Source organism: Schistosoma haematobium, chromosome 4 (assembly GCF_000699445.3).
Source record: "Schistosoma haematobium chromosome 4, whole genome shotgun sequence".
Taxonomy (NCBI): domain Eukaryota; kingdom Metazoa; phylum Platyhelminthes; class Trematoda; order Strigeidida; family Schistosomatidae; genus Schistosoma; species Schistosoma haematobium.
The window spans coordinates 11,890,167-11,915,537 of record NC_067199.1 but is presented as its reverse complement, the minus strand read 5'-3'; the positions used below and the strand labels follow the sequence as shown (position 1 = coordinate 11,915,537).

At 36.1% G+C, this 25,371-nt stretch overlaps 1 protein-coding gene across 2 annotated transcripts in view; it reads right to left on the bottom strand.

Annotated features, from left to right (window-relative positions):
* PUS10 (putative tRNA pseudouridine synthase Pus10) overlaps positions 1 to 23,814 on the bottom strand; it is a 34,289-nt gene extending 10,475 nt beyond the window's left edge. The window contains exons 1-6 of one of the 2 annotated variants that reach the window (XM_051215666.1): positions 23,295 to 23,814; positions 16,811 to 20,001; positions 10,230 to 10,559; positions 8,845 to 9,075; positions 6,676 to 7,127; positions 4,206 to 4,454 (exon numbers count right to left, since the gene is read on the bottom strand). In XM_051215666.1, coding sequence (XP_051066195.1) covers positions 4,206 to 4,454; positions 6,676 to 7,127; positions 8,845 to 9,075; positions 10,230 to 10,559; positions 16,811 to 16,828 — 1,280 coding nt within the window. In that variant the 5' untranslated portion in view covers positions 16,829 to 20,001; positions 23,295 to 23,814. The remainder of the gene's footprint in view (positions 1 to 4,205; positions 4,455 to 6,675; positions 7,128 to 8,844; positions 9,076 to 10,229; positions 10,560 to 16,810; positions 20,002 to 23,294) is intronic. The other variant, XM_051215665.1, reaches the window with a different exon arrangement.
* Between the last annotated feature and the right edge of the window lie 1,557 nt (positions 23,815 to 25,371).

Sequence of the window (25,371 nt, the reverse complement as noted above, 5' to 3'; positions counted from 1 at the left end):
GGTGATTTGATTGATTTTTGCAGATAATCACTAACGCGACAAACTACTGTAAACGATCGATTCATGCAGAGTCTGTATAGTCAATTCGAACAGAGCTGTCGACTGTTTTAACTAGGTAATTGTTTGACCACTTTAGAAGGTGCTTGAGTGTATGGAAAAGTAAAATTCCTAGAACATTTGCCGATGTAAACTGGTTCACAGAAATAGTTGAATTGATAGAGTTGGCTAGTCGATGCCACCATTAGACGTGTAGAAAATATTGGCTGTAGTTTGCCTGAGTTGAACGTTTTGCTCAACCTCAGAGTTAACATTCTGCTGGGAACGTATTCATTTATTTATTTTTAGAATATTAAATGTACTTGCTTTCGGTGTCAGTTTAGACATATTCAAAGCAGTTTTACAAAAAAATGTAATGAAATACTCATACATACTTGGACAACATACTCTATGATAATAAGCTAATGAGGGGAAAAAGGATATATATATATATATATATATATATATATATATATATATATATATATATACAATTGATTGATCACTTGGTGGTGATCACTGTCATTTGTGTCAAGTCCTTCTTAGTGCAGATCGAATACTATCGATCGAGTTGCAATGTGGCCACCAGTCTAGGTGACTCGACATTGCGTGCACTATGTTGAGATTAGATGCAAATGTTAGCAGGTGCTAAGCTTACGCCTAACATGCAACCAAGCACTTCTAATACTACTACTTCTGCACCGGCAGTTGATGGTATTGCAAATAGCATCTCAGAGTTTCATTATGATCCTGATTCAAATGTCACATTTGATATGTGGTTTCGCCTTCAACTAAAGGGAGTTATTACATCTGTTTTTTATTCTGCTTGGGCAGCACCCATTGTGGTTATTAAGAAAGCGAATGGCACAATACGAATATGCGCTGATTTCTCAACAGATCTTAACACAGCTCTAGAACAACATTGTTACCCGTTGCCAGTTCCTGCAGATCTGTTCACTATGCTAAATGGCGGAAAGTTTTTTGCAAAGCTGGATCTCGCTGATGCCTATCTACAAGTGGAAGTGGCTGAAGATTCGAGAGTTACTTACCATAAATACTCATCGTGGCTTGTTTCAGTACAATCGCCTACCATTTGGTGTTAAAACGGCCCCATCTAGTTTTCAGCAACTAATGGATACCATTCTATCGAGTATCCCGTGGCCACATCGTTAGAACAGCTTCGAGAACTCACGACAGCTGTACCACAACGCACCAGCGATAATGGATCCTGATTACGTCCAGAAAAATGCCAGCTTTTCTTGAAGTCAGTTAAAAACTTGGGAATCATCTTTGATGCCGCAGGTCGCAGACCAGATCCTGAAAACATTCAAGCTATAAAACGGATGCCGACTCCCACTAATATCTCTGAGCTACGATCATTCCTGGGATTAATTAGCTACTACTCAGCTTTTGTTCCGTCGATGAATGACATACGCGCCCCGCTAAATCATCACCTGAATAAGAACATCAGCTGGAACTGGACAAAAGAATGTGAAGCTGCATTTTGCAAGCTGAAAAAAGTCATTAGCTCTGAACTATTACTGACGCACTACGACCCATCCACGCCAATCATTGTGGCTGCAGATGCTTCAGCTTTGGGCTCGGGGCTGTCATCTCACACCAGTTCCCGGACGCAACAGAAAAGCTATCATGCATGCATCCCACACACTGACTCCAGCGGAAAGAAAGTACAGCCAAATAGAGAAAGAGACTCTCGCCCTTGTGTTTGCAGTACGCTGTTTCCACAAATTCTTGTACGGTTGAAGATTCACTCTTCCCACTGATCACAAGCCTCTTCTCACAATTTTCGGTTCAAAACCTGGTGTTCCAGCCCATTCTGCAAACCGTCTCCAGCGATGGGCTTTGATATTTTTGGGTTATGATTTTGACATTCAAAACCCGCACACCCAACAGTCTGGTCAGGCTGACGCATTATCACGACTTATCAGCGAACGCCATACGGCCGACAAAGATGCAGTCATTGCCTCCCTAGTGACAGAAGGCCACGCGCAATGTTACCTGACAACTGCTGTTCGTGCTTTGCCAGTCTCAGCAGCTGAAATACAATCTGCATCCAGGAATGAGTCCACCATTAAGAGAGCGGTGAAATACGTCATCAATGGCTGGCCATCAACTGGACTCGATGATGATTAGAAGCAGATTTATCACCGTCGGGACTAATTATGTGTCGTGAATGAATGCTTGATGTTTGGAGATAGAGTAGTGGTGCCAGAGTCCCTAAGATTAAGGGTTCTAAAGCAGTTCCACACTGGTCATCCTGGTATAAAACGAATGAAATCCATCGCCAGAAGCTATGCTTATTGGCCCCTCATGGACCAACACATCGTGGATCTAATAGGCAAATGCAGCAGCGTCAGCAGGCGGCAAAATGTAATGCGAAAGTAACATCGGTCCCATGGCCACAGCCTGAGTATCCCTGGTCCAGGATACATGTTGATTTCGCGGGCCCAATTAATGGAATCACCTATCTAGTCGTTGTTGACGCCTTTTCAAAATGACCAGAAATCGTTGCCGTCATCCCACCAACGACTATCCAAACGATGCAACTTCTGACGGAGATGTTCTCCCGCAACAGATTACCGGATGTAATCGTATCCGACAACGGTTCGCAGTTCACCTCGAGTCAGTTTCAAAAACTTTGCAAACGCCTATCGATCAAACACTTCCGCTCTCCACTTTACCACCCACAGTCAAATGGCCAGGTAGAACGATTTGTGAATACATTCACGAGAGCTCTAATGAAGTCGAAAGAGGAGAGGACGCCAGTAGAAACATTGCAGGATTTCTTGTTTTTTTACCAAACAACACCTAGTGATATGCTCCCAAAGCAGAAGTCCACGGCAGAGATCCTGATGGGAAGGAAATTGAGGACGATCCACAGTCTGATGTGCCCAAGAACCACACCACCACCATCTCAGAACAAATCCCAGAAGCTGCTAACGTATGAGGTTGGATGCCAGGTGTTAGCCCGAGACCACAGAGTAAATCATGGTCCTTGGACCGAAGCACTTGTGGTTGGAAGACTAGGTCAAGTTATGTATGAATTAAAGGTGGGAAGAAACAAGTGGACTAGACATCGAAACCAACTGCTGAAGCGGATAACACCAGACCGCCCATCAACAGAAGTAAATCTTCCCCTTGACATCCTGCTTGATACCTTCAACTTACCAGCAGCCCCACCACGAGAAGAAGCTCAACAACAGACTGATCTCCGTTCCAGAAGGTGGCCTCTCCGACAGCGGCGAGAAACAGTCCAGATGCAAGCCGACCCCAGGAAAGTACGCTAGCAAAAAGGTGTGTGTTGGGGATGTTAGATCCCCAGAACTCACTTGGAAAAGAACTTTATTTTGTAATTTAACTTAGAAAATCTGAATTTCTTTGTTTTCGCGCCAAAACGCTCATTTTCACCTTCATGTCTTATTTCCCACTTGGGAGAATCTTAAATACCATTGGTTCGTTGTGTCTTTTAGTATGCTATTTGGTAACTCTCCCCAAGGACGGATTTGTCCTGTATATATACGTTTTGGTTTGTATTTGTTGTTATCGCTCGTTTCTGGCTGTTTGAGGAATATACTTGCCCTATTCCAAGCTTGGAATTCTTCCTCTAGTTACCGGGGCTGGGACGCATTAAATAGCCAGCTTATCGTGTTTTTGGTCACCGAGTCTTTGTTCCGTTCGCAGTATAAGTGAACTCGTAACCGCTCCAAACCTAGCAATATATATATATATATATTAGAATCTTCAGCAGTTAGAATCCAAGACCCAACCGGAGACCGAACCCAGGACCTCCGGTCTAGCGAACAACGCTTAGTCTTTAGACCAGGGCCGGAATGTAACGGTGTACATGTCTACCTTCAATCAACTCATGATACTGCATAACTACTGTCAAATGTTATTGATGGGTACAACTGCCTGACGCACGATATGGCTAAATTCCACTGCTCACGACTTCTCACTATAACTCAATGAATCACTTACAGGACCCAGCAGAATCGTGAACGCGTGCTGTTGAGGAATCCCACGTTAGAACAAAACAGCTGTTTAATGCTTCCTGCTTTTCAATGGTTGTGTCACTAAGGTCATCTCTTGATGTAAACTATAAAATAATTAACATAAAATTTCAAAGATGGGGAAAAATGGAAAATTACCTAACATCAACATCTTCTCTACCAGCTGTAATAAAACAACTTTGAGAATTTGCACCAAATCGAGGTAATATTAATTGAGTGATAAGTTCTTCAACAGATGAATCTAATTTACGCTGTGATCCAATTATCCATGGGGATTGAGGCAAACGTCGACTTAATTTCACATAACGACCAGCCAAATAAAGTGGTATACTTCGAAATATTTTCAAAGATGTTATGAATGCAAGTGAACAATTGCTTGAAGAAATTCTATGAATTCAAGAAAAAAAGAATGTATAAGATTATTTAGATGGGATATATATTCTGTAGGTAATTCTTTATCAAATAAACGAATACGTTACAAATTTGTAGGGGAAATCGGTCAGTTATGAATTAATGTTCAAAGGGAATTAATCTCTATTCACTTATAACAAAAGAATGAGACACAGTACAGAAATTGAAAACAAGGAGAATTTGATCAGGTCAACAATCGAAACAAGCATCAAAATAGGTAAAATAAAACACAACTTATTTGTACAAGGATTGCATAGAAAACGTATACAATGTATAAGGTCGACTAGTCATTGATTTACATTTCTCTTTAGAAACATGGAAAAGAGCTGATTGGTTAAGAAACTTGTTATAATAATCATTTTATCAGTGAGTTGATTCACACAGAGAGTATATTCTATTTGGATACAACGAATATAGTATCTTTATTTCAATGACTGTATTGAATGTTGATTAAATTGAAGTTTTGATTAAAATTGAGTGGCAAACACTCTTTTTTTTAAATCGCTTCTTGAAATATTCTGCCTAAAGTTTATTATCACAAAAAAAATATTCTATCTGAAGTATCCATATAACATAATGAACTATGCCTTCTCTTATAAATAATTAAATCGAGATTTTCAGTAACCAAAAACCAATTTGAACTACCGAACTGGATAGAGATCAACTTTTATTTACGTAACATAAGTGGTACTAGGCTTAATCAACAGTAACTATGAGATTTGTTAAACTGACAACTAATTATTTTTCAATTCCAATAAACTGAAGACTAGTATTAGATTCGGATCAATGCTAAAGAAATATTAAGTAATTATGTTAGAGATGTTATCTTGAAAAAGTTTTGAAAGACTTGTTTTTAACAAATTAATTAAGCGTTCGCGTGCGAGATCGAAGGTCCTGAATCCGAGTCCCATGTGGAGGATCGTGGATACGCACTGCTGCGGAGTCCCATACTAGAACAAAATGGCCGTCTAGTGCTCCCAGGTTTTCAATGTTGGTCCGGGTTAGATCGACTCACGAACTCAACTACAATTTCCAAAAATCCCCATTCTGATAATTAACTATTATTAATTCATTTCGTATAATTTTGAACCTGTCTTTCAGCCGAATCACTTTATGTACTCTTGTTATTGGATCGTTGATGTTTTGAAATACTCGCTTGTCGATATATTCCTACGGACAATTTGAACATGTTCAAACGAAATCATTTCTTTCTTGGTGGATTTAATAAATATCGCAGTCAGTAATAAGCAGCATACAACATTACAAAAAGATTTACATTAGCCAACATTATATTAAGATGAAATTATTTAAATGAACATAAGAGTAATAAAAGCAGTAATACCAGGGAGAGAAGAAGACATTAGACTACTATTCGAATATAATTCGATAGGAAAAAACGGGTTTGTATGATAAAAAATAAGACAGTTTGAAACTCGGGATTTAAGGGTGAATAAGGAATAAATGAATCTACGTCACTGTGACGGATCCTAAGCCATATCACTTAAAATAAGTCTTCCAGATAAGACTGATTGTAGTTACATCAAGAGAAGAGCCTATCTTCGTAAATTTTTAATGACAGTTCATGATGGTAATATTTAGTCGTTTTCATCAAACCTTAGCCCCCAAATACCCTGGTACTGCCGCGTATACAGGCACTACCAGAGAAGTCCTACTCACTGCCTTCTTGTGGTGTGAGTATTGTTTACGAAATTGAGAGGATGGAAAGCGAATGTCTGGCAATTTAACCAGGTTGGTGGATACGGAAGATCCACTTAGGGGAGTTGGAAAACCCTGATTCCAAATCAATAGTACATACTGGCTCCAGGATCCTGAGGGGACAAATGGCGTATGAACTTATTGTTAGTCACCGGCTACCATGGGACCGCATCTCCTGACGTTGCTCCACTGTCTTGTGCATTATACCTCTAGGTTAAAGGCTCGGGTAGTAACCTTCTAAGATTACTTCCTTCGGTCTGGGCTCTCGAGCAGGATCACGCCTCTCACACAACTCGAATGATGAAGTGTGGCATATATATATATATATATATATATATATATATATATATATATATATATATATATATATATATATATAGATATAGATATTCGGTGCCTCTTTGTACCAATATTTATGTGTTTAAATAAATGAATGAAACAAAATAATGAAGTTTCTAAAAACTAATAAAATGATACTTACTTCTTTAAATAATTTGATTGTAAAGAATTATCTTTTAACAAAGGAATAAGTTCTGTTAAAAGTCCACGAGAAAAATGTAATAAATTTGGCAAAGTATAACCAATATTAATCACAGATGAAGGATTGATAATCAATGAATTTTTATCATAATTTAATGTCTGAGAAGAAAATGTTTTTGTTGTTAATTCTTTTCCATAATGAAATTTTGAACGTTTACGTGGTATTTTAACACTTTTTAAACGTATAAGCCAAGAACGTATAGAATTTAATGGAGAATGTTCTAAATAACTCAAAAATTCATCATAATCTAATTGTATTAAGAAATTTGAAAATTCTATAGTTAAACAAATAATATTGGATTCTTGATCACAATTTGAATTGTTAATATTTAATTCATTGGTTTTAATTAATTTTAATTCTGTATCATCACGTAAAGAGTAAATCAATGGAACCTATATATTTGATATAGAAACAAGACTATTATATATTAAACATATTACATTATGAGGTATGAATTTTGAGCATTTATTGAATAGTTTAATAATAATAATAATAATAATAATAATAATAATAATAATAGTGTGGTGCGTGCTACTTATATTGATATAAGTAGTTTATGAGGCAAGTCAGGAATGTAATGTCTGGCGGCAGAAGATGGGGGAAGATCAAGAAAGCAAGAGCGGGAATAGAATGCAATTTGTATGAAATTGCAAGGACAATGAAGTCTGAGGCATTTTGAAACAATTAGTGGACATTTTGCAAATTAACGATTTGATATATGGTTCTCAGATTCTATTGAGATGCTCTGTAATTTCGTGTTAAGTACATCCGATTGTCCCCACTCATGTTCTAGGAGATAAAATATGGGTACAGTAATGTAGTGAAGGAGAACGCAGGTGAGGACGACCGAATTAAATTCAGCACAAAATTACACAGTTACTTGATAAAATAGGAAAACCATACTATAATACCCGATTTGCAAAATGTTCAATAATTGTCTCGAACTTCATTGTTCTTGCATTTCTATACTAATTGCTTTCTATTCCCGGTCTTGCTTTCTTGATCTTCCCCATCTTCTGCCGCCAGACATTGCATTCCTGACTCGCATCATATACTACTTATATCAATATAAGTAGCATGCACCACAGTATCAGGGTAGTTGAATCATTTTGAAATTAGCATATTTAAATGTTAAATAGTTTTGAGATGATCGGTAGAAAGTTCTAGACATACATTTCGTGATAGTTGACACTCATTAGAAAGATATGATTACAAATTTAACGAAACTGATACTTTCTAGAAATTCAAATCAGTCACTCAGCTTGGTGATGACACTTATAAATAGATGATAAAAAAGAATGAAGCTCATGCAACAAAGTTGTTTAATTTATCGTGAAACAATTAATACAATTCAGTAAATAAAATTTTTTTTTCGATAATTTCATTAAGAATTAAAAGTAGTAAGTTCTTTGAAGTAATTGATTTAGTGTTGACTGAGATATTTACAACGTTAGGTCACTTGATACAATCACCCAGTTACCCGACAGTTCGATAGAAAACAAGATGTAGACCAAAGCATGAGTTTATTAATACAAAGAATCGAGTAATTAGTAGGTAGAATGAATTTTACTCTATAAAATAATTTCTTATATTTAGTGTAGCTGGGTATGTCAGTAGCTGTTAGAATTATTGATGGTGAGCTTATGTTATGATTTACTGAAAATACGCTCCCATAGTATTAAGATGATGGAGAATATTTGTAACTTAAGATGAGAGTTTTGAAGGTGTCCGAATTTCTGAGCTGGATAAATTAATTTTGAAACTGCACTATCTTTCCTAACATCATCAGAACAAACTCTAATAAGCAGTGATTTATCCAAAATTGACTGGCAACTTGTTTTGTTGACCTAGACTTCAGGTCAGATTTGAAAACAATTAAGGTAAACAAACAAAAAACAATCACACAAATATATGGACAACAATTAATCAAAGTCTAAGTCAACAGAACAAGCTGGTAGTTAATTTTGGGGAAATTCCAATAACTTACTTTCTACTGAAGTTTGTGCTGATGATGTTGTCGAGAAAGACAGTTCAAATAAAGAACAAAACATCTTCAAAATCATATATTATTGTGAAACAAATTAAAAATACATAACATGACAAACTCACTTTCAGTAAAGATGATAACTTTCCATCTACAATCCATTTCCATGCAGTTTTTACTGGAATAGCATATGATCTCAATGCATTGATATCATCTTTAGTGAATTTCGTCTGTAGATTATTCAATTTCTCAATAGTGCTACTATTCGAATTATTGTTTACATGATTAGTCGACATACAAATTAATTCATCCCATAAAAATTGTTCACGTAGCATAATATTGATCGGTTCAGTGACCTTTTTAATCGAAAAAAGGAACACAATAGCATAAATGAAACAAAACTTGGCTAGAAGCAATTACTAGTAGCAATATTAAGAATAATATGAGAACAATTTACTGAATATCATTTCGTTATAGACTTATTCATGACTATTATAATGATGATAAGAAACGAGGTGCATAGATTTTGTGTGAAATAGTCGTAAGTCAACACTGCTGATAAGTTCTGAACTAAGATGAAAAATATAATCAGTAATCTTGCATTCAAATGTTTCTTTAGCTAGTGTCACAGCTCGTATTGAAAACTAACCATAAACCATGAAGTTGATACCGAAATGTTCCATACATGCAGTACAGTGAAATAATTAGCCAAGATAACTGGAAAACACAATATCGCGTCTGTATCCTACATATAATATAAACCCTATGAGAGAATTCAAACTCAACAACTGATTTACGATGAAAGTATCGAGACTGAATTAAATACCACTACTAGCGAGGAAACAAACTAAAACATTAAAATAAGAGTACAAATGGACCGGATTAGTAGTTTGCTACGACAGTCATATAGCAGGTAAGGCATAAAAATTATGAAATATAGACTACTGAATATGAATAAGTAGTATAGGGTAACAGATAAAAAAGGTCAGTCGATGGAATTAAGTAGACACGAGACTGGTTTAAGGAATGTGAACTACCGTTTGGAGTACTAGACTCCCCTTGTATATCTGTTTCAAACGTTAATAACAAAACACACAATTGTATTCCGTTTTTCTTGCCTAAACAATGAGGAACAATCAAGGAGAATTTCCATAGCATCGCTCGAGTTCCATGGCACTAGAATCTTAGCGGTATATATTAAGCGACATGCAATGATTGTGGTTCATATCACACAAAAATGAATAAGTATAAGAACCAGTTCTCTCAACGTCTCGGATATGCTTAACTGACAAGTGAAAACTACGGAGAATTTTCTATCGGTTGTCTTCAACTAACTGAGACCAAGTCTTAGTATATATATCGATTGTGCTTAGTAGTGGAATCCAGAATAGGTACTTCGCCCTACCTGTAACCAATAACTGACTTTATTTAGTGGTTTCATATCCACTGTCTACCGCTTCATAACACAAGGAAAAAAAGTAAAAACAGTGAACATTATTTACTCACGTACCCGAAGTTGATATGCTGTATATTGATAATGGGATCCATTTAACTCTTTATATAAATAGAGCAAAATATATTTATCAAATTCTTCATTGGTAAATTCCACTTCATTTTGTGATTCATTAAGATTTCGTGGAATATCACATAAATAAGGATTATGCAACAGGCCAAAACAAAGTTTACATATAAACTCATCAGGATATGCTTGTGAATGAAAGACATTGAGTAAATCTATTTGTTGACAGCGACCATTAGTTAACCGGATGATACAACATTTACAAATATCGAAATCAAACATATATTCCCGAATACAGGAAATGGCTTCATCTGGCATTGTCTACATGAAAAATTTTAAAAAGTGCATGAAAAGGTTTTAGTTTTATTTTGTGCACATGTGAGTGAATAAGCGCAGGCGTGTACAGTAAATGTGAAACGACCTATTCTATTTGTGTGCCAGATAAAATGAGATTAGATTACTCTTTTTGTGAAATACATATTATATGAGAATTGCAGATGCTACCTAATCGAACAAAGCAAAACAGCTGTAACATAGTCAGTCATCATCAACGAAGAGCTTGACATAATTCGCCGCATCATATTAGTACGACGAGATGAAAATAACAAGATGGATTACAACACAGATAGAAATAATGTAATAGCAATGACAATCATAACGACTAAAGATTTGGTTCAGAATGGCAGAATGAAAAGGTATGTATAAAGGAGTAACGCAATTCGAAATCGAGAGGCAGATAAGTAGTGAATGGATCTGCAACGTTGTGAAGAATTCTGAAGTATGTCACCCTAATGTCCCCATCACTGGCCAGGTAGTCTAAGTATGTTAGGATGGATTAAACCGACAGTTAATGACTCCATGTAACGTATCTCGAACCCACAACTCAATGGGTAAAAGCCAAGAAGATTAACCATCAAACTGTAGCAATATATTGACAATCAGGTATGTAGCACCAAACTTGTTTTATAATTAAAGCGATTAGAACAGACCATCTGTGTATATCAGAAAATGATTTTCATCACCTTTAAAGATTAGTTTGAATAAAGTCAATTCAATCATAAACTTTTTCATTTGAAGAAGGACGGTTAAAAACTTTCATACACTTCTATATCTATATGAAGCTCACTGGATTCAAGATAAAATTCAAGTAGCCTTAGTTTAAAAGAAATAATGATATATATGTAAAGGCAGGATCATTATGGGAATTTAGAAACACGACGGAACAAAAATAATATAGAACAATAGTCCAATGAACAGATACACTTGAAACTATTTATTTTATTTTATTTGAACACATAGATATTGGTACAAGGAGGCACCAAATACATATGCGCCGCACAAACCTCATTTGATTTGTGTGAGGGCTGTGATATTGCCCGGGTGTCCAAACCGAAGTAGGTGGTTTTTCTTAGGGGGCCATACCCGATTGAATAAAATTTGTTTCTCGTTAACAGAAAAACTGACTTGAAGATTTTAATAAATACATCTTAATTCTCTTATTATCAAAGTATTAAAATATAGTGCCTAATGAGTGTTGTTGAAAAAAGTATCACATTAGTTGGTTAAAGAAAAATATTTAAGATAAAAATATACAGAGAACATTGCGCATTTAGCGTTAATTAGACGATGATAACAATATTGTGATGATCATGACGATAATGATAATATAAAGTATATCATTAAAGTTTTAGAAACAAATAAATAACAGGGCTTTAGACCTTACAACATCACCATAAAAAAGACTAAAGTATGTGAACTAACACACTGAATGGCTGAAAGTTAAAAACAATGAGACAAAAGGTGATGTACAAAGAAACATTGACTAAATTTAAGTAATAGATAAACTTCGACGTGAATGTAATTACAAAGATATGATCGCGATGACGACATATACCATTATTTAAATATTCAGGTTATTAACAAAAGTAAAATTTATTATGTTTGCGATTTTAAACGAGATTACTTGCTAGATTTGCTATTCAGAATTCCTTTTATAACTTCTCTACAACTGTGTAAACTAATTCGTCTCCTTGTATCATTCTAAGCTTAGACCAGTTACGTGCTTTGACTGGTAAGCTTTAGTGTGACCCCAACTCCTATTAATCCTGATCGTATCCCCTTCTTCTGTTCCAAATCTTCAGTCCGATAGTAAAATATAGCAGTCAAGCTTCTATTGTATGTTTCAGTCGCCCGATATGTCTATCTCAAGTACTCACTAGCATATATACATGAGTTATCAGTTATCGCAATGAATCCCAAATATGAAATCATACTTTACATACAAGCATGCTATAAGTAAGCAGAGAACGGTACATAATAAATTACCAATAATTAAGAAGTAATAGATCGTATAACAATAGTTAATAAGTCTTAAAGAAGCCTACAATATTGAGAATATACAAATACAATAATCCGATTGTTTAATAAAATTATACATAAATAATAAGTAATAATAACAATCTGAAAAATAGTCCCAAACATCCAAATGTCCTCAACATTTCCCCTACCATAAAACATCTCAAGTAGTAACGATAACAAGCATATTTAAGTGTATACTGAATAAATACAAGTTATTATGAAAACTAGGGAAAAACAATTATATTTCAAAACTTTATTTTAATATCAATAAAATGTTAAGTGTTCACTGATAAGACGTCTGAACGACAGTTAAAGTGAGACAGATTTTCCATGCAGAACTATCTCAAGATCAGTAGTTTTTTTGTATCAAACTACTATATCTTCAGATAATTTTCTTCTGGAAGTACTTGATGTTGTTTAGAAGAACAATCAAAGGTTCACAACTAAACGATCCAGCTTAAAGACTACAACACTTCCAATTTTCATCATTAACCAACTTCAGTTAAATAAGTACTAAGAGATCAAGGAGTACTAGATAGCTGTATAGTACTGGTTTAGGTCTTTCAAATACTGGAAACCAGAAGATTAGAATTTTAACTATACTTACTTGATATTAGTTTTTGATGAAACTTATCTTCAGATTGGATAACCATCCATAAATTAGCTAAGTAGCTTAAAGCAAGATATATATATATAGAAAACCTTTTGACGATAATCACATAATACAACGAATATTATATAAATAAAGAGTTAAAACAACTAGACATTAAGTTGCGTACTTATATCAATCTTTCTATAAATTATTGTCTAGCTATGTGCATAATGTTATATTCAAAAGCTTTATTTTGATAGCCTATACAAAACTGAATTCTTATTAGTGAATTATGGGTTCATTTTATTTGACCTAGATAATCAGATAATAAATGTGGTTTGAAAACCAATTGTTTATTCAAATATCAAGAATTCGAGAATGAAAGTACTAATCATATTGTCCCATCAAAGGAAGTTATTTATTTACAGCACCCAGTAATGTGTTACACAAAATGGAAATATTGTGAAAAAACCATAAGAGAAATCATTAAGAAAAATCAACACTATTAAGTAGTGTGAGATGCAATTCGAACAAGAACACAACTAGCATATATTTCACTAAGTTAGAAGGTGGGTATTACAGTATATGAAGAGTACAATCGAAAACTGTAGCACAATAGTTATTAACATTTATTTCGAATCATGCCCGTTAACCTTTTAATTTATTGAGTTACGCTGTCTTCAGGACTCCAGTCAGGAATTTATGACGGACAATTGAATGCTGAACTAACAAAAAGATTTTTTTAGTTACAAGCTGTCATAAATTAACTAACTCTCTGAGCATCAGGAAAATAATATGAAGTAGGATTATATTTTCATCAAACAGGTCTGTTAAGGATGCTAAATTACTATATACATTAAGAAAGAACTGTTTTTGAATTTACATATTGATTAAAAGTGAAGTCTGCTTAGTACGTCTCAATGCATTCTAATTGCATTAATTCCTTCTTTAAGAAGTTGGTTTATTGAATTTCATAACATTTCATTGTATTAATTAACTTTTTTTATTTTACCATATGAGTGATAACTGCTTAGTTCATAATCGTTAAAATTAGTCAGTCAGTCAGTCAGCTACAACGTAGGACCAGACACATATGTGCATCGGTCCAGGTTGCCATACCGCATCAGCACAACAAGATGAACACCGGATTCATAGCAGTGGTTAGGTCAAAGGTGGTAATATATAAGAGAAAGATTGCATATAGAGATATAGTACAAAAAGAAAGAATTGGTTCGTAGAAAGAAAGATATGAAGCGATTTTAATCTCTTAGTTTAAGGGAAGACAGGGAGTGTATACACCGACGCAATTGTGATCGATTCTGAGACATGTCACCAAGAGTCTCCAAACATTAGTTACGACAGTCACGCGGACCCCAACCAAGTAGTCTGCATCTACCAACATGGCTCAGACTAGAAGTTAGTGACTCAAAGCACTGATGCCACGTTTTGGTTTGGCCGCCCCTAACTTTCTTCCAACCATTCCGAACACCGGTTAGCATTGCACGTCGTGGTAATCGGTGTTCAGGCATACGTAACACGTGGCCCAACCATCTCAGTCGATGAAGATTCATAACCTCATCAACTGATTTACCATCATTTCCTAATACCCTGCGCCTAACCTCGCTATTACTTACCCGGTGATCCCAGCAGACGCCAGCAATATTTCTAAGACATCTGTGGTCAAATACTAATAGCTTACGAGTGTCTCCTACTCTTAATGGCCATGTTTCGCTGCTGTAAAGTAAAACAGAACGGACTGCCGCGCAGTATACTCGTCCTTTTATTGGTAGACGGATATCTCGCCTTCGCCACAGGTGACGTAAGTTGGCAAAAGCCAAACGAGCTTTTCGAATCCGTGCTGAGATTTCGTCCGATACCAACCCATTAGGGCTGATCAGACTTGCAAGATAAGTGAAGTTGTCGACGTGTTCGACTACTTCACTCCCTATCCTTAGTTCAGGTGTTGACGCTGATCAGTCCTGAAGCAACAACTTGCATTTAGAGGGAGAGAAGCGCATTCGTTAAAATTAATTGATATATTATTGAATCAAAGTGAATATAAATTCACTTTCGCTGTTTCTTATGGTACATTTTTCTTAATAAGATTTGTCTTTTAGAGTAGCTAGGGTTAGAACAGAATAGAGCTGTTGTGTAAGAGTATTGATGTTATGATTAGAGTTATTGACAACTATTAAATAGAACTTGAGATTGGAATGTGTCTTAAATTGTACTTCCAGATTATATCAGTATTTAGAAACAACCATATGTGCTTAAGTTAACTGGTTTTTTATTCGCGAGCAATAATAATAATAATATAGTCTAGCATCTGAGTTACTACGTCTGACAAAATGATTCATATCAGTAGCGGGTTAAAAGCACAGAACCACAAAATTTTACACGATTGGATGATCTCCAAAAACACCTTAGGTGTTTATCAATTCTTTCATCAATGAAAGCTAGTAATGTTATTACATGATTCATTGTCCTCTTCTTATACATTTAGCATATTTTGTCACCATAGTCTTTGATACACCATAGTTACGTAACACCTTTGTTTACAAGGTAAACATATGTAAAGCGTTAATAACTGGCCTACAATATTTTCATTGTTGCTCACATGACTAAGTCACTAAAGGAACTTTAATTTAGTTTTTAATAGTTTGAGCTATCACGTTGTTGATATTTTGACTGATATCAAATCAGTCTTAATTAAGATATGAGCACTCTGTGTGACTTACATCGATAAAAAAATCATGACCAAAGTTTACATATAACAAATGGAGTATGGGGAGCAATGGAATCTATAACACTCGTGTCGTCCTATTTGGGATCATCGGCTGAATGTACATGCATCCCAGAGTTGATGTTCACTCCGGGACTCGAACCCATTATTTCTCACTTTAAATGTCAATACGCTATCCACATAGCTACTAACTCCAGCAAGTCACTCACTTATACAACAAGTATGGATATTAATTTAACGCCGATACAGGTGCATCCAGTTGACGAGTTCAAAACAGAACGAAACGAGTCTTGTATCCCACGACTAGCTACATTCCGTCTGTTCTATTGAAGGAAATTGTTGTGAACCCTTCTTGTGTGGTGTAAAATCGTTCCATTATTACTCAAACTTTTACACTAAAAACTATCTACAATAATACTTTCCAAGCTCTTTATCAGCTATATATAAGAAAGGGTTGAATGAAGTGGTATGTCAAATACGTAACTTCATTATAATCAGTTTTAAATGACTAAATACTACATTCAACTGATTAATGAAGCCGATGGAAATTATACCAGCTGAATGAAATATATGGCCGCTCTTACTAATAAGTCTAGAGATTAAGCGTTCGCGGGCCAGACCGAAGGCCCTGGGTTCGAATTCTGCGAATGGGATCGTGGATGCGCGCTGCTGGGGAGTCCCAGAACAGGACGGAACGGCCGTCCAGTGCTTCCAGGTTCTCAATGGTGGTCTAACACCAATCGGTTCATGTTCTCAATCAGAAACTTAATAATCTCCACAACCCTATCCTGATAATCCCAATTTTTACAGAAAAGGAAGAGTAAAACTGGATTTTAGCGGTGATCCAAATAAAAAACAATTAAGAAACTAGTAAATTACCCTTTCCTTATGCTTCATAGTTAGTGGGGAAATTTATCTAATAATCACCCATGATGCAAATTCATTGTGTTTACGTGAATTTCAATTGTTGTACCGTTTGATAAGTACTTGCATGTTACTTTTTGGAAATCTACTCGTTGGATTCACAAATGATTAAACTGATTCTTAACCTGGAAAATACAGAAGCCGTAATAAAATTTCCGAAGACTGTTGGCAATTTTATTAGTTTATTTTCAAGAATAGGATTCGCTTGTCTACTGACGAAGTTTTCTGGAAGCTGATGTCGAAGGTCTGTAACGGAGTGACGGTTGGACAAAACCACTGAGTTCTAGAGCTTCTGCTGTATCACTTTAAGGACTAACTAGCTTATTCTGATGAGCTATCGACAATTACACGATCTTCAACTAAGTAGCCAACACCTATTAATATGACTCAGTCCAGTTATCAACGACTTCATGGACCTGTACCATGTTTTGATTTGGACGCCTCTAGCTTACTTCCAATCCACTTCTAAACTAAACAACACCCATCAAGGTAGGCAGTGAGCGGGCATACATGACACATGTCCTAATCAGCCTAGTTAGTGAACATTCACTAGCCAATCAATCGGTTCGCCATCTTTACTCCTTACCCTATCCCTGACCTACGAATTACTTACTCGGTGGTCTCAAAATACACAAGCAATGCTGTGAAGACACATATGACCAAATACTAGTAACTTACAAATACCTATTCTTAGTAACCATGTTTCATACCCATAAAGAGAACTGCTGCACATTTAACTCGTCCTTCGGTTGGCAGATGGATATATTGCCTGCGCCACAATGACACAAATCGGGAAAAGCCAATCGAAAATTAGGGATCCGTGTCGAGATTTCGTCAGGAACCAGGCCATCAGGACTGGTCAGACTTTCAAGACAAGCGAAGTTGTCGATACACTCGACTGCCTCATTCCGTATCACTAATCCGGACGCGGACAGAGACCAATCCTGCAGCAGTATTTTGAATTTGGAGGGAGAGAATAGCATCACTAATATGCTTAAAGTGTTATTTAAGATGGTCGGAAGACTGCATATTTTCAGCGTCTTTACCAAACAGAATTATATTACCTGCGTATTCTAAATAAGCAAGCGTGTCTCCTGGCAGATTGGTCCCTAAAAATTTAGACGATGAGAGCGCTATCTTTAACAGAATGTCTGTGACAAAAATAAGGACAGGGAAGTTGAACAACCTAGAAAACGCCGCTGGAGGTTAATAATTCTGATGACAGTTCGCACTGAGCTCTGATATTCATTCAATATTTTCCCGGAATAGTTTCATTAAAAGATGGGTTTTTAATACCTCTTTCATTGATAAGTCTGAATAGTCGTCTACCATTACTTGCTGCTGTTGCCTTTTCTATATATCATCTTCATCGAGAGAAAAACTGGTGTACAAAGTATCGGACTCCTACAATGACACGTCAAGGAAAAAGATATATGTACATATTTCCGGTAAGCAGTTCCCCTAAGGAGATTTGAGCCAGATCTTAACTTTCTATCACCGTCGGTTTGAAAACACATGTCTATGAAATATACTCTATATTTATACTGTTCAAACAACGAATCCGACTCAACAAGTATAACTAATAATTTAAACGTGAATCGTGACTAAGCGACAGTTTTTAATGCTCAAGTCAACTTCCCAAAATGAAAACAAAAACAAAACTAATAAATGAAGAACGGGGAAATCCAGAAAGTTCTTGGGAAAGAAAGGGTGATTTGCCATAAGTAAGAGCTGATAAGACCATCCAGACTCCTGAGCATAAGTATGGTTGGGCGTGTGATCAAGTAGTTGGAAGTCAACTTCTTACACTACAGAGTGACACCATATTACGCCACCCACAAATAAGCACTTAATTGAGAAACACATTTTATTTTGTAATACAATCATGCCGTGCAGGGAAGAGAAAAAACTCTTGACAAAATCTATATATTTATGATCAAATTTATACAGAAATATATAAGTAACTCTCTCGACCAGAAAGGTTAAGGTATAATTCAAGAAGGAAAAGTGAAATCATACATATACATGTAGGCAATCAATGCTTCAGTCCACTATAATATATTTTAAAAAATGAAAGACAAATGGAGCAGTGGTGTTTTGATCTGCAAAATGATAACTGGAAGCAATCTAGTCAATATAAGTAGTCCAATTATTCACGTCATACTTATGTATACTAGCACTTGGAGAGGTAAGATAAAATGAAATATGTATACAAATTATCATAAAGAATCAGTTTTCAACAAATACAGACTTTACATGATAAAATATATAGTCCAAATAAAGGCTTTGTAAGGTAAATAAAACAACAAATTTCCTGAATGAGTAGGTACTGTTTACATATATACACAAAACAATAATCAAGTCATAAATTTAAACAAGGACACATGGATATACAAACATGTTATGTAATGCACTAGAGCTTTTATAAATGCACCATTAAAACGACGCTCTTTTGCTGTGTTTACTTGAGGTTTGGCACAACTTAGTAGCATGATTGAGGCTAGAGAGGCAAATATTAATGGAATTAGAGTCGGTGTAGTGATCTTTGAAAGAAGTATTAGGACGTTTTGGCTGTAGTCGCTCAAGATGTGGCATCGGCGTCCCCCACCAAGCTGAACATGCTTCTGTAAAAACGAACTGCAAATACATACACTGACTTCGCGTGGGAAATGAATATAGAAATGCTACTTCACGCAGACTATGAGATGGTTCTAAACATTCCCCATCGAGGTATAAATCTACAATTTGCCTGGTAGGATCAAGTTGATATTTGGATAGCAATAGATGATGGAGGTTAGCGACAGTTACTACAGCCGGACATAAAAGATATATTGAGTTAGAATACTGTTCATTAGAAAGTGGTGAAGGGGGTTGGGAACGACTAGATTCACTTTTTGAAGCTAATTTGAAACTGTCGTGACGTTTGCAAATTACCGATTCAGATATCTTTGAATATGACGGAAAACTTGTTAAATGTATTAGAGCCAAACTCACAAATTCATCATCTGCTACTAGAAATGCGGCAGAATTTGGTAAACGGTTGGAAACAAGCATTTGAGTTGCATGAGTTGAAGAAACAAGTCCACATGGACTTTTAGAAAGCGATCGAGTTGCAAGAGCAGTTGGAAGGGGTGAAGAACAAAGATCTGTAGAAAGAAATTTATTCGAAACTACGCAGTTACTAAAGTTATACCTAGTTTGCGATAAAACAGTAAAAGAAAATCCGACGCCATAAAAAATCTACATTGACCCAAATTCGGAAATAGACACGTGAAGAATAAGAGCGGCAATAAAATGAAAGAAGAACATTAGGTATTAGAGCGAAGACAAAACCAACGTCTAAGTAAGGAGTGGATACAACTGTGTAAACAATTAAAGTTTTATATAGAGTATTTATTAACTACATTCTGTCACACCAAGGGTTTAGCTAAACCCTTGGTGTGACGGCTGGTGATACTACAAGGTTATCTAGACGAAGTAGGTGAGGTGAAGTTGTAAGTTGAAACGTATTGGTTGAAAGTAAAGTGCACCAAAAACTAAGCCATAACCCAACGAAAAAAAATCCTAGTTGACAACTATTAAAAAGAGACTATATAACAATAGATATCCACCTAGATTTATTAAGAAAAATCTGACATCAAAAAACACACGTCCATAGCACCAGAGAAGACTCTATGAGCATTTAGTTCAAGAGATACTGAAGCAGAAATTCTGAAAGCATACTTCTGAGATTTTTGAGAACAACATTCTATTCGAATGAACTTCATATTGTATTTACTAGTCGATCTGCGGTTTGTAATTGCACAGAAGATACGCTTCCACTTTGCCTTAAATTAATGTCTTTATTTATTTATTTTAACACATAAATATTGGTACGAGGCACCAAATACATAAGCGCCATACAAATCTCATTCGATGTGTGAGGGCTGCGATATTGCCCGGGTGCCCAAACGGAAGCAGCTGGTTGTCTTATGGGGGCCACTCCCCGAACCTTTGACCTGAAGGTCTGATCCATAAGGCAGTGGAGCATCGTAAGGAGATGCAGTCCCATGGAAGCCAGTGGCCAACAATTGGTTCATACGCCATTTGTTCCCGCAGGATACTGGAGCCCATGTGCACCATTGGTTTGGGATCCGGTTAAAGCGCCGGACATTCGCTTTTCGTCCTCTCATTTTCGTAAACAACACCCCCGCCACGAAAAGGCAGTGAGTAGGACTTTCCTGGCAGAGGTTATATACGCGTGGCCATGTGAGAGCATTTCAAGAGGGAGAGCGGACTCCCCCCACTCTCGGCAGTACCAGGGCATTTGCGGGGTCTATCAGTTTACTTGTTCATGTGAAAGGGGTTATATTGGCTTCACAAAGCGAGCTCATTCGAAACGCATCTTTGAACATTACTCTACATTTCTAAAGGATTACAGAAGTCAGTCGAAAGCCCAATCCTGAGACATCTAATTAATTCTAATCACTTTGGTTTACCAGATGCTTCCTTCAAAATCATTCATACAGTTGACAATCGACTTAAGATGAATGCAAGTTAAAAACTTATTCACAGTGGAGGCTATAGCTGTCCACCAGTTGAAGTCTAACCTTTGTGTACAAAAGCAGTATGTCCAGCCCCTTATCTTTTCATGGTCTTAACCTTCCTTTCTATCTTTCCTTATGTATCATTTTTCTCTTCCTTTCTAATCATTTTCATAACTATTAATTATAATCGTTATTACAATTTTTAATTATTCTGTTCTTAACAGCTAAGAAGTAGACTATTGTCTTCAGTTTAACATTTTTCACCGGGCGACTGCTATACAACTTCCCCTCAATACCTGATTTTCGTGAACAGTTCATGACAAGATATAGCTACAAGCTCTCTGATAATTCAACACCATTCTATCTACTAGACTTGCTTTTAGTAAACAAAGTGAACTGTGAATACGACTGTACATGTTCTGTAAATGAAATCGTAGAAAAGAAATCTCTCTTAGCCTACGAAAATTCTGTTGACTAAAGGTATTTACTATGATATAATTTTCATACGCCCGGTTGCCAGACGGAAATAATAGAATGGATGATCGTAGAAATCGTAGAAATACAACCAAAGGTTGAAGAAGTACAAGAAGTTTTTGGTAACCCTGTAGTGTTATGGGATCTCTGTTCAACAATTAATAGGATGCACCTACTACAAATAACTATTTTAATCTGATTAAGAGGTTTGCTTAAAAACGTCTATATTTCACACCTGACAATAAAATATGATTATGTCTTCTCAATTGAGTAAATTTAGTATATCGCAATTAGGATTCTCTTGAAGATCTTAATTTATGGTATGCCTATCGATGAATACAGATGATTAACAAGCAACTAAAACATTTTTCAAACTTTAATTTGATAACGGTGCAAACTAGCTAAGAAAAAAGGATCGTCCAATATTTGCCACAAACGTAATATTACAGTACCGAGTTCTACGCATCATTATTGATAGTTTCCATACACTTAACATATGAGTAACTGAGAACAAATGATACCTATGATGTGAGCGATCGTCACTTCCTGAATTCCCACACCATGTAACAATACTTCTTCTTAAAGGACCTACGTATTTAAAGGGTAACTGCCTGAGACCAGTCATATGGGTTTTTTGCAATTTTTGATATTGGATGGATACCTCTCAGACCTTACTGTCTACGAAAAAAATCTATCACGTGAGGCAAAATATACTATATTTAATGATGGTCCTTACTAAACCTCTTTTTCTCTGTGAGAATGCAGCGTCGTCGTAGATGTTGGTTGTCAGAGAAAACTTACTGCCACCACACCCTGAGAGTCAGAAACACGAAGTTGTTCTCAAGCCTTGTTTAATGACCTCAGTCATATGGAACACCGATCAAATCGTCTGAATTAGCAGGATCTTAAAGAACTAAAGTGTCAGACATTACTAGATGGTTAGGTTGTCACAATAAGCAAACTTGGCTACATCACATTAGTAGCGACAGTGAAAAAGGACTGTTAGACGAGTAGTGCTCGCTTCTATCAAGTATGGACCTCCCGGATTCTAACGTGAATGACTAGTTAAAACGACAATCCTGGACTTGTGATATTACCAAATGTATCCAAGAGAAGAAAACAGATATAACAATTTAGATCATACTTGAATCCCTGAAGTCACCTGACAAATGACCGCTTCATAGCAATTTAATGTAACACAATAAACGCCACGCTTATACTGTAGGTCAACTCTCCAGCGGCGTGTGGTGGATGGGTGATAATTAGTATTACAGAGGGTTTTTGTTTCCATGACTTGTGAACAAACAAAAGGACACATACGGTCACTTACAAGACGAATGTAAAATGACTCTATCGCTATTTGGGGACTCGGTAGTAACAAGATAAAGCCAAAAAATGGAAGCAACAAAAAGTGAATGACGTATGACTAGTTTTCTTACCTGAAATGCTATAACTAGCAGTGCTACTGGGAATACAGTTTTTGGGGAGAATTTCCTTGGTGCAAACCATTTTGTCTGTGCAGGACAACTCTTTTAAATACAATTCTTTGAATTCCGAGATTCTTTTCATCTCAGTCTTCAGTAAACCCGGGACTAATTTATATACAATCCGCTGTAAAGCGACATCGGGACGGAGGGCTTGGCCAGGTCTGGTTTCTTGTATCAAACTTTGACATAATGGACAAATTTTGTGCTCCAATAAATACTTGAGGATGCAGCTTCTGCAGAAGACATGGATACATTCTGTAAGAACAGTCGCATCTATTAGATAACCACCACACAGTCCACAAATCAGGTGCCCATTAATGGAGGAGAGTTTAACTCCAGGATATGAACTTGTCATTGATAATATCCAATTCCATGCAGATGTCTGTCAAACATCCGTAAACACAAACAAAACATCCAAAGAAGTTATTGCGGACGGCTTGCAGCGCGCCAAAAGTTCAAGTTTGAAACTGTGCGGCTGCAATATTCAAATGCACGATATTAAACGTTTGCAAGAAATGAACTCTTATATATGGAGCTTTGGGTCCTTGCTCTGATTATCCGACAAGAATTGATCAGCGAGCGTATGGGAACCATCCATACCTACTCCTGTTATCATGCTATTTCGACTTCACAGTTTCCGTTTGTCATATGAACGGTTAAATATAATCTCACAGATGCTGCTATTCTTTGAAGCAGAGTTAAAACAGAGAACCGGGACTTCGATAAGCTCTCTGCACCTAACGCAACTAAATGAAGAATGTCAATGTTACAAATTACTTGTACATTAAACTTACAATTCTTGGATGACAATGACAAGGGGCACATATATTTCGATGATAATCAGCATACGATCTAACTTGAGTTAGATACTGGGCTGTTAAAGGTGGAAAGCCCGACGTGATTCAAGCAGACAGCCCTCATTTTATGATTATTATTAATTACAGTACAGTAATGAATATCATCCAGCAATTCATAAATATATTATTCTTATTTATAACAGTCAACCCAATGCTCAGTTTGTTCGAAATTATCAAATCAAACCTTGGTAATGACATTCAGCAATTCAGTTGCACGTTTACGGATCGGTTAGTCTAGTCCTACAACTAGTAACTCTATATATGTAAATTCTAATCAGCTAATTACCAATCGACGTTATATGCTCCACTGAGGCCTAGTAAAACGGGTTTATATTTCATTATTCTTTATCCTTATATTATACCAGCACCACATATCAATATCTGTTGTGTTCTGACGTATTTACTTTTGCAACATACTTCGTTGCCATATCCATAATCGATAAACGATTTACTACTTTTTTCACGGTATTTTGAATCATTCATGTGAGCGTATTATTTTATCATTCATATCGTCACAACGTAAATGCTTTTTTTGCTTTTGGATGCTTACTAATTAGCCCATAATTATGCGCTAACACTTTCCTTCCCTGTCCACATCTTTACGATGTCTATGTATTCCTCTTTACATACGTATGACACTTCTTCATTATACACTCACTCCCCCCGTGACAATTTACTCTATCGGACATAATACACATTTTTCTTCGCTACCCATTGTTAATTTAACGACACATCTCTTCAGTATTATATTTGAAAGCAAACATTTTTTCAAATTAATATGCTATTACCCAGTTTCCGCTTTTGAATGCATGTATTCTTCCTCATTTGTTTTGCATACCAGTGTTACCTCCAGATATTCTGGGAGGAGATATGTGGGGATAGTTAAACTAGACTTTTTCGTTATTAGTTTTTGCTACTATTTGCACTGTTCATTAATTCTCATAATTTGCTCAATTACCAGTGTCGCCTGTGAAATAGTCGTTAAAGAAGCATGACCTTTGACCTCCCGTTCCGGTTTGTGAACATACATAACATGACCCACTGATTATCGATCAAAAATACGCTGCTGCACGCAAAGGCTATTCTAAATTCTGGACTGACCAATTTATTCATTCTCTCAGGCCACATTTTGACTTAGTCACTTACTGACTAATTTCATATGACCGTATGTT